The following is a 10,882-nucleotide window of genomic DNA, read 5'->3' on the forward strand; positions in this document are numbered from 1 at the left end:
GTCTGGACTCTGGCTGGCTCGGTCCACCCTGGGGGGCTGAGCTATCTCACCAGGCCCCAGAAATTTAAACATTTTCCCTTAAATGGAATTTGTAGAAAATTGACATAACATCTGAAGCAACATTAAAAAGAGCAAAGATGATTTTTAAACAATAACCAATGGGACAAATGCCCCAGAGACCAAAGAAAAATAGTGCACACAAGTCAACAGTCCACAAAGGTACGTGGGAATTCACGCAGACCCTATCTTGTGTATAATACACTTTTTACATTTGCTATGCATTGCACAAATCTAGGTATGCACAGAGACTATCTGATGCACACCATGTAGGTATCCTTACAGAATAGGACTGTGTGATGTTCTAAACTAGCTTATTCATGACTTTTTTGGAAAATATAATCTATGTATATCTTTATACAGTCACACATACAGAGACACACAATGACACCACAGCTGATTACAGTGTGTGGCATCCCTTCCTAAATGTAGGATTCTTTAATATATTGGAGCTGTTCAGCCTCAAAGATTGGCTGGCTACATCGTCGCCGGAGACAGTCCCACTTATCCTGCTGAACAGAATCTTCGGACATGGTCCTGAGCCGAAGTTCAGGTTTCCCTGGTGCAGTCACATGCCCTTGAGTTTCCACAGAGGCACTGGCAGTCCTGCTCTGTCTCCAGTACTCAGCTACGGCTGACCTTCTGTGTCCACTATGCGTCTCCTCCACATGCCAACTGCTCCTAGAGTCCTCTCCGTGGTAAGAAGGCAGAAGAGATGACTGTGTGGAGTCCTGGCTGAGCATTCTTGCCCTCATACTTCCAACAGTCTGACCACTATAGGCCCCAAGTCCCAAAGCCTGGCACTGAACGGCCTCCTCATAAGATGGTGGGCTTCCGGGACTTGTGTTATCAACTCCCTGGAACACATTGTCACCTGAGAGGGCCCTGGATGGCAAGCCAAAGCTGACAGCTGTTTGGCTGTGAAGGTCAGACCCATTTTCCTGCACAATTCGACCAGCTAACTGGCTTTCCTTCCTCAGACTCTTCTTGACCTGGTCTCTGGGAAGGTCCTTTGATTTCCTAGACACAAAGCTGGGCGCTTTGGGAAGTACTTTTTTATGAGAAGCAAAAGAGAATGACATGGAATGCTTTTTAATTTCTCTGTTGGGCTTGCTTTTCTCATTCTTTGTGGTGAAAGATTGATGTCTGGTGAAAATACTTCTTTTGGGACAGGAAGGAGAACCTGTAGGTGAGCAGTCAGAGTACCCATCAAGGGAGCCACTGGAAAGGGCTTTGGGTGCCTCTCCGTGAGGCAAGGTCAAACCCTGGATCAGGTTCTTGATCCTGAGGTCTACTGGTCTCTTGGTTTTGCCTTCTACTGAAGAGAACACTTCCTCTGGAAATGGATCTTCAACTTCCTCACTTTCAAAACAAGAGCCTGCCCGGGCCAGAGTGAAATTGTCCTCACTTTTCGTCAGTTTTTGGTTCGTCATCCAGCCCTCGAGGTACTCCTGTGAAGGTGGCCTGATAGGTTCTGAGAATCTCCTGTCTGCCCGCTGGCTGAGGGAGCTTTTCAGCCTGGCTACTGTGCTGACAAGGGGTTCCTGGCCTAACGCACAGGTGTCTTGTCCCCTCTTGTTGTCCAGACCAGCAGCCACGGCAGTGGGGACCTGGGGCTGCATGCTGGGGGAGTTGTGGGCACTGGTGGATTCAGCATCTGGATCATTGCTGTCATAGGCTGAGTCATGCTGCAGGGTTGACACATCTGGGAAAAAGTAAGAATAAGTTGAATTTTTGTTCAGTTTCTTTAGAGATAACATTACAGGCCTGCCTATTTGTGTCAATTATGGCACCAGGTGTTTTAGTGGGATCACACGGAGCTTAATATAAGAACTTTTCCATATTAAATTTTGTTTCTTTCCAAATTTATCTTGAGATAAGAAAGTAGGAAAATAAAATGAGTGAGGGAGGCTGGGAATATAGCTCAGGGGCATAAACTCCTGTTGGGCAGGCACAAGGTCCTGAGTTCAATCCCTGGTATCACAAAAAAAAAAAAAAAAGTGTGGGATGGAGGAGGTAAAAAAGGGAGGAAGATGTAGAGAAAGAAGGAGGAGGAAGAAGAAGAGAAAGAGAAAGAGGACAAGGAGAAAGAGGAGGAGGAGGAGGAGGAGGAGGAGGGCAATATTCCCTGAAAATTTATTGATCTTACATTTTAAAATTGATTTTTTGGAGGTGCTCTTTTATTGGATCCACTTCCATTTTAATGGACTCATATTCCACTACTTAGATATGTAAATATATTACCCTAAGTCTCCAGCTATGCTTATTTAGTAAAATTAGCAGAAAGTTCTAGAATGACATTGAAAGAGTATACACAGTCTGAGGAGGTGCTTTGGGAAAATTCTAGGGCCAAGCTTTTATGTTCAGCAAATTTCTTACAGACTTGAGTCTAGTCTGGCTTGGTGACAAGAGAGGGTGGCTTCTATCTCAAATACCAGGGATGCTTTACAGTAGTAGCATGAGCTGGCTGACTGGAAGGAACTTCTGCCCAGAATCATGTAATCAAATGAGAGCACACTATGTACCTGAACTGTCAGTGTGCTCCAGAGAGTCATCAGAGGCAATACGGGTGCTGGAATGAGCTGGAATATTCTCTCCAAATATTTCAAAGCAGTTGTCAATGAGAAATTCCACCAATGTCTTCACCTGTGTGGAAAAATAAGCAGGTTGTCAGCTTAAGGACATTTTTTTAGGGAGGGGCAACAGATAAAGACATATTGGGGGTCAACTATTAAGAAGGTACCTAGAGAATTAGAGATTTTTATGTGTCTGAAAATAGCATATAGAAGTTTTATTAGAGATTTTTATGTGTCTGAAAATAGCATATAGAAGTTTTATACACAAACATATTAGGCCCAGGGAGATAGCTCAGTAGAATAAATGCTTGCCTTGCAAGCACAGGGTCCTGAGTTCAATCCCTAGTACTGCAAAAAGAAACAAAACAAAAACAAACAAACAAAACAAACAAACAAAAAAAAAACAAAACCAAACAAGCATATTAAAGTTGGATATTATTTGCTGCTTTTTTGAGACAGGCATTTAAAATTAAAGACTTAAAGATTTTACTTTAAAGTAGCTGAATTTTTTACTTAAACAAGCTATTTCCTACATTGATTGCTGAATTGGCAGAAAGCAGTATCTTCTAGGATGACAGAAAACACAAATTTATTCTGCTTCATCAAATGATTCTCTAAGAAAGTGGAACTGTGACAAAAACAGTCCACTTTTTATATTTTCATTGCTACTCTGAGTCACTTTGGGAAATTCAGAAGTATTTCATCGCTTGGGCTTTTGCAAACAGAAGCTGAGCTCATAAATCGAGAGTTTCTCATAAATAAACAGAACCAACCTTATGGTTCAAGTCCTTCTGGGCCTCAAATGACAAGCTCTGGTCGTTCTCTAGGGTGAGCATGTTGGGCCCGATGCAGATGGCCAGGTTGCTGGAGTCCATCTTGTTGACCTCGGAGTTCTTGCTGATCAGATGCAGCACGGAGACCAAGTGTTTGAGCAGCAGCAGGTTGGGCTGGGGGAGCTGACCTGCAACCCTGGAATGGAGGGAAAGGATCTCAGCTTCCAAGTGGCTGAGAGCTTATCTCGCTTATACATAATAGCCTGCTGGAAGCTTCTGCCAAAACCGGACTTCCGTTAAAATGAGGAAGGCGCATTTTCACAACCAACAGTGTGAAATATCGCTCAGATGCCTCCGGCGGGCCCTGACATAGAATGAAACTGGTTAGCCACCAGGCCTTGTGGCGTGGAACACCAACAGCACCACCTTCTATTACTTATGTGAATCTTAAATGATACATCAGAGCTTGCACCAAACAGCAGAGTTAGCCTTTACATTTTGAAAACCATTTTCTTGCATAGTCACTTGACTATGCAAAAATCTGGTTTTGAAGACTACAATACTGGTTTTCTTGTCTTTTTAAAACCGTGATCAGGCTGGGGAGATGGCTCAGTGGAATAAGCACTTCCCTGCAAGCACAAGGGCCTGAGTTCAATCCCCACTTCAGCAAAAATAAAATAAAATAAAATAAAATAAAATAAAATAAAATAAAATAAAATAACAACCCCCTCCAAAGAACTGTGATCACCAAATAATCATTACCGATGTTTTCTGCCACTCTTGAGTTTTTACAGAGCATAAAGTAGTGTATAAAGGCATGTTCATAAATATGACTGAAGTAGCGCTTAAATACCAACACTGTTCCTAACAATAAGAAATTTAAATTTATTTATTTGAGACTGAATCTTGTTATGTAACTCAAGCTCACTATGTAGTCCAGGCTGGCCTCATGGCAATCCTCCTGCCTCTGCCTCCCCAGCTCTAGGACTACAGGTGTGCACTACCACTTGGATAATTTGAGTTTTTAAAATCCTCACTTGCTCACAAAAAATTTAACGGTACTCTAATATAGTAATGGATAGAATTATTGGTATAGAAGAATGTAGGTAAAAACTTATTGTAATAATTTTAGGGTGTTTTTTTTGAGGAAATTATCTTCACTTCTACACGGGTTTCACTTAAAATATTTGGCGACAAGGTATAATTATATGGACAGACTTTTTCAGAATGGGGCAAAAGCTCTGCCATTTTAAAGTTGTGAACTTAGGGTTCACTAATCAAGAATAGATCCCACTCTCTTTTATACATGTAGTTACTGTTACTGGAATTTGGTCTTCCATAGTTTTCATTTGTTTAATTATAAGAACACAGAATATGTTATGGAATTTTATGAACAACATAATTGCTTCCAAATTGCATTAGGGAACGTCTTATGCGATAATTATTGCCTTGAATGGCCCCAATCAGTACAGGTCAAGGATAATCAAAATTCCTGCACCCTGCCCGTTAGCCTTTGTTAAAGTGCTCCAGTAAGGGTGTTATTCTCAAGCCTTTTCAAACTCCTGATATTTTTATCTTTCCCTCCAACCTCCTACCACCTCTTGGGGTTTGAGAGTATTAAAAGTCACTTTCTAGTTTTTGAAGAAGTGCCTGTTTCACGGCTCGAACTACTTTTACACATCCGGGGCATCTCCTAGTTTTTATTCTGGGAGTGGACGAGCAGTTCCCCATAGATGCTTTAAACATGGCCGTTTCCGTGACACAGGAATCAAGGAGCAATTTGACAGTGCTGCAAAGGAGGAAGAGACAACCAGCATGCAGTGCCGGCCCGCCCCCAGGCGTGCTGAGACCGCGATTGAGACTGGGTGTGGTGGCACGCGCCTCTAATCCCGTTACTTGGGAAGCTGAAAATAGGAGAATCACTACAAGTCAGATCTGTTTAGCAAGACCCTGTAGACCCTGCACAAAAAAAAAAAAAAAAAAAGACAGAGACTTAGACTTAGGCCTCAACATGACTTCAAGGACTTACTGCTTCAGGGCCTCGATTCTGTCCTCTTCATCCTGTTTCTCCAGGGCGCCCATCCACTCCTCAAAGAGGTCGCAGGACAGCAGCTTAAGCGGGATGCTCCTGAGGAAGTCCTAAGGGAGGGAAGGGGGAGTGTCGGTCAGCTGCCTCATCTCTCCGGGTGCCAGTGCCTGGCTTCCCCTTGATTTCACTCTCTGTGTCTTCTCTCCTCCCTGCCACAGACCACCGCAGCCAGACTTCCTTCGGACAGTCTGAGGGAGCCTCTTTTAGACTCTCACCATGCCTCACGGACTTCGTGGCAACGCGCAGAGTAGGCGGCCACCATTCCCAGGTAGGTGAAGTCTGGGGAACCATCTTTGGGGCTATTAGATTGCTTTGTCTCATTAAATTTTTGGAAGAATTTTGCTGAAATCTAGGATCACTGAAACAGAGGCGTGTCTCTTAAGAACTAAAAGGCTTAACTAAAGAAATTAAACTCCAAGGTGAGTTGAGGTTGCCCCTGAGGAGGAGGGTGTGGGAGCCTGCGGGCAGCTGCTTTGCATATGCCGAGATCTCACCTTCAGGACCGCAGCCAGCAGGTGCACCGGGAGCCTCTCCAGGTCTACCGAGCTCCCGCAGTTCAACTCCTCCTTCAGCTCTTTGCGGGCCTTCTCGCTGGCTGCTTTCCTGAATATTCCTTCGGTGGAGGGGCCTTTAAGGCAGAGGATAGCGAGGATGTCCTGTAGGAACAGGTATAGGGACAGGAATGGTCACTCCATGGCTTGTAGACACATGCATACTTTTCTAGAAGTGAGAACGTGAAAATCTATCTGTAGGAAGGAGAAAGATAATTATTGTATATGAGCAGTCCTTAACTTCACCTGCCATCAAATATCTTCCCATAAAAGCTGATTCTCCTTATTTTATTGAAACAGACTTCTTTCTTTGCCTCTTGGCACACTGAGCTACAACCTCATCCTTCAACATTTTTTTTTTTTCAATTGAGACAGGGTCCTGCTAATTTGCTAAATTGCCTGGGCTGGCTCAAAATTGCAACCCTCCTGCTTAGCCTCCTAAAATGTTGGGATTACAGGTACACCACCACACCCAGCATATTAAAAAGATCTTAAGAAGATCACTGAGACTGTATTGGCTTCCAATCTAATTGTTATCATAGCTCAGCGGGCTAAAGTGCCTAAGCAGGCACAGGAACCAGGGTTTGATTCTGGTGTGTGGTGCCGGCCCCATCCCCAGGCAGAGATTGGGTGTGGTGGCACAGGCCTGTTATCCCAGCACTTGGGAGGCTGAAAAACAGGAGGATCACTAGGAGTCCGATCTGTGTAGTGAGACCGTGTACTAAAATACATTTAAAAAAATTGTTATCAACTATCTTCCTTCACTCTGCCATCTCGATAGGAGGAGGAAATCTATGAACGTTCTAATTCAGCAGATTGTAAAATTCCTGTAGGACCTCCCCCTTTCAAATACTTGTATGTAAACGCTGGATTTCTGATATGTGCTATACTCTATCTCTAGCTCTTGACCTATAGAAATTACAAATCTTCAGCTCTCTTACCTCTGCAGAGTCAGAGGAGTGAAGAAGAGCCCATCATTAGCAGACTTAATTTCTAGAACGTCAACAGGCAGATATGCCCCTGACTGCACTTGGATGTGGGAGACCGTTTCTAAGCTGGAAGATTGGCAAGATCACCCCGGGGAGTTTAGTGTGAGAATCACACTCGGATCTCCCAAGGATTCTTTTCTTTCACACCTAATAGGAAAGCGAAGAAGACTCTCAAGCAAACGCACACTTACTTGAATGGGTCTGGGGAGTGCGCCGTTCTCGCTGCAGATCGCTGTCAAAGGCTGATCAAACAGCGGCACTTTAAGCTCCGGCTCCGAAGCCCCGGAGAAATCTGACGAAGGGGAGAGCTTTCTTGTGAGAAAGGGCCAGGGCCGCCCTGTCTTTCTCTTCTTAACTTCTACAGCCAAGAAAAAAGAGGGGAAAGGGGGAAAGTCAGCGCATAATGGCACTAAGCAAAGACCTACTTTAGAATTGCTTTCACCGGTCACATCATGTCTTCTATAGTACACCATGTGGGGAGAAATAATTTTGAAAAACTGAGAAAGCAAAGGCCTGACTCTTGATCTAGAAAACCAACCTCTAGCAACCACACTGTTATCAGGGCAACCAGCCCTAAACATCAACACTGGGGCTCCTCAAAGGCCACACCTTTCCTGTTTTCACCATCTCTAGCAGTTTACTACAGAAAATAACAAAACCCAACTGTACAGGTAAAAAAACAACAACCAGCTTAACACACTAGCCTGAACAACCAGAGAGAGCATTTCTCTCAGTGAATAGATTATTTTAATTTTTTCCTTTCATTGGTGACCAAAACGAAAATTTACAGAGAGGAAGTGACTTGCTCCCAAGATGCCTTTGCAGGCTTTCCGCGGGGCGGGCACCAACCCTTTGCAGCACGTTAGCTGCAGGAGGCCGCTAGAGGGAGCTAAATCGCTCATGCACGTGCCGTCCTCTGCCTTTCCCGGCTGCTCTCGCAGGACGAGGGTCAGATTGCTGCAGGAAGGCTGCCCCCTGGACCTGACAATTTGGAATGATCAGTAACTCCTTACCGAGTAGTCTGCTCTTCTAAAACCCAGGAGACTTGTCTGCAGGGGTTACTGCATCGCAACAGTTCCCCTTCTTTCTTCCCTCCTTCCTTTCTCCCCTTCCTCTTTTTTCCCCCCAAATTATAAAAGCTGTATTTTCTAAACAATTGGTACACACTCCTACACATTTTATACTGGCAAGTGGAAGAAGAGTGAGAGTGAGGTGTCTGCTCCTGATACCTCGGGAGTCCTGGGTCACAGTTAGGTTATAGTGACACATATTAACAGGAAACGTAAGAGCAAATGTACCCTCTTTGAGATCAGCACCAGTCACTTTGTGGGTGCTTATATGCAGTCTCCATCAGAGCAGGACAAAAAAATGGAGAAGGCACTCTGTGCTTTTCAAGTGCACCCATGATTTTATTTTATTTTTTGAGGTACAAGGGATTGAACTCAGGACTCTGTGCTTGCCAGGCAAGTGCTTATTCGACTGAGCTATCTCCCCAGCCCTCACCCATGTTTTTAATAGCAAAGCATGGATGACCAGATTTTGGAACCTGCTAGAAACACCCTGCTGAGTAGGGGGAGTGGCTGTAACAGGGCATTTGCCGCACTGGCAAGCTGGAACGTGCCTGCCAGTTAGGTGTTAATGCTCTGTGGTCTCTGGTCTGGAACGGAACACTTAGAAACAAATTCCTAGTAGAGTAGAGCACTGTGGTTTTGCAAACCAAGAACACTGGTCATTAACACTTACAAAAAAGATCAGTATGTTTTCAAAACTCACCAATTAGCTGGCAGATGCTGTCTTTACTCTCACATGATGCCAAGAGGGGATGTTCCTTGATGTCACCCTAAAAATGTATTTATTTCAGTTAAAATAATCACTAATCACTAATAGCCTATCACTAATCACCTAGCCGGTCTTTATCAATAATCACTAATCTCTACTCACCTATCCAGTCTTTCTGTACAAAACACACACACACACACACACACACACACACTCTCTTTATTTGTCTTAGTACTTACAATTTATGATGTTAATTTCTACTCTTATTTTCTAAGCCAAACTAACATTCAATTAAAACAGCAAGCTTTCCATTTTTCTCACAGTGCAAAAATAAGAAGTTTTAAAAATTGCTTTCTTACCTCTGACTGACATTTGACCAAAGTCTCCATATCATTGGCATTTAGTGTTTTAGGCTAAAAGACAGAAAAAAAAAATAAGTGAATATCATTGTTTTTTGCTTTTAGAAAATATGAATGAGTGTAAATGTAAAAAAGGCACATACAGCATCGAAGCTGCTTATCAACTTCATTGGAGTTGGAGCTGCCTGTCCAGGGCTGAGTCTCACTCCTTTGGGGCTCTGACTGTGTCTAAAAGAAAATGTACAGAGCAGTTATGAGACAGTACAACTGGCCAAGAGAATAAGCTGGCCACTTTGCCAAAACACTGTCGGAAAAGTTTTCATTTAAAGTCATTCTGTTACCAGATGCCGTACGCTATTAAGCAACTGGACTCACTTAACTTCTGAATGTTTTAAGCTAGATGTCCTTACCATTTCAGCTTTGTTGTTCGTCATTACATTCCTACTCAAGAGCTAATCTGAATATCATTTACAATAACAACTATTTTTTATTTTCAAGAGAAAAAACAAAAACAATGAAGAATCTCAAAACAAGATGTTAGGAAATTAACAATGGTTATTATATTGAATTACACTAAAATTGAAGTGCTCACAAGTATTGCATGAAGTACTCTGCATGGATTGTTTTCACTGAGCCCAAGAAAGAAAAACAAATGTATTCCTACGATGCTATTAGTCTCACGATGGTAAACTTAAACCAGAGATAATGTGACAGAATTGCTGCATCTTAAAACCGTAGCCTTCCTGTTGAAGTCAAGCATTCTGTGTTCAGAGTCTAACCGTGCTGCATATTCTTTGACGTAGCTGTTTTTAGCTGTGTATTTTCTAGTCCTGTTGACCTGTGGTACTTACCCTTGGAAGGTCTCTAGCCAGCGTTCTTTTACCTCTGGTGAACCCAGGGAAGCAGCAGACCCAGCATGACACTGTGCTGTTACTAATCCACTGGCAGAGAGATGGGGCCGGAGCAGCTCTCACTTCACGTGCTGGGCATTATAAGCGGCGGGGGTGGGCAGGTGGAAATTCAGAGTATTACTGGGACCGGAAAGACCTTCGTGGGCTGTCACCCAGACAGAGCCAGCCAAACGCTGCAGAGCTCTCACTTCCTCATTCCTTTTAGGGCAGCAATAGTTTTTTTTTTTTTTTTCCCCTCTCTCTCTCTGTCTTTTTTTTTTTTTTTTCCTTCTTCTTCTACTTCAAAGTAAGAAAATCTGTAAACTACACTAGAGGTGGAAAAGATGACATGGAGTAGGGCACATAGGTGAAGCCTCTGATTAATGTCAGAGGTGGGATGTGTGAATAAGAAATTGTGTTATTCTGTGCGTAAACATCATTTTATTTTCTAAAGTGGTAATTTTGGGGGGGCTTCCCCCTTTCTTGGATCCTGTTTGAGTGCTGCTTCCCCTTCCACCCACCATCTGTCTGTCTGCCAAGACCAAGCACTGATTAGCACCCCTGGGTGCAGGACGCTGTCACAGGGCCAGAGAGGAGCCCAGAGCTTGCTCCCTCCTTTGGTGTGTGATCACCACCAAGAGGCAGATCAGTTTCTTTGGAATTACCAAGGGAGACTCCTTAAGAGCCAGTTGTCAACATAAATCCCTTTTCCTTTTTGTAACTCTTAGTGAAAATTATGAATGCTAAATTTATAACCAGAGCAGTTGTCATACTGAATGGGAAGAAAACAAAAAAATTCCTATGCTCAGATAGGTTTAA

General features: G+C 43.4%; 1 protein-coding gene across 2 annotated transcripts; it reads right to left on the bottom strand.

Moving 5' to 3' along the window:
* Positions 1–457: 457 nt before the first annotated feature.
* Tagap (T cell activation RhoGTPase activating protein) lies at positions 458–10,206 on the bottom strand. 2 transcript variants are annotated; one of them, XM_004628516.2, is made up of 10 exons: positions 10,025–10,206; positions 9,317–9,401; positions 9,174–9,227; positions 8,809–8,875; positions 7,227–7,393; positions 5,990–6,151; positions 5,436–5,545; positions 3,407–3,602; positions 2,583–2,703; positions 458–1,762 (listed from the first exon to the last, which is right to left on the bottom strand). In XM_004628516.2, exons 2-10 carry the CDS (start codon positions 9,341–9,343, stop codon positions 480–482), a joined length of 2,187 nt encoding a protein of 728 aa, XP_004628573.1. In that variant the 5' UTR covers positions 9,344–9,401; positions 10,025–10,206; the 3' UTR covers positions 458–479. The 2 variants fall into 2 exon arrangements, with proteins under 2 accessions (XP_004628573.1, XP_023568035.1); XM_023712267.1 differs by having other exon boundaries at positions 7,227–7,399.
* Between the last annotated feature and the right edge of the window lie 676 nt (positions 10,207–10,882).

The sequence above is a fragment of the Octodon degus genome, unplaced genomic scaffold (genome assembly GCF_000260255.1).
Source record: "Octodon degus isolate 3935 unplaced genomic scaffold, OctDeg1.0 scaffold00024, whole genome shotgun sequence".
Taxonomy (NCBI): Eukaryota; Metazoa; Chordata; class Mammalia; order Rodentia; family Octodontidae; genus Octodon; species Octodon degus.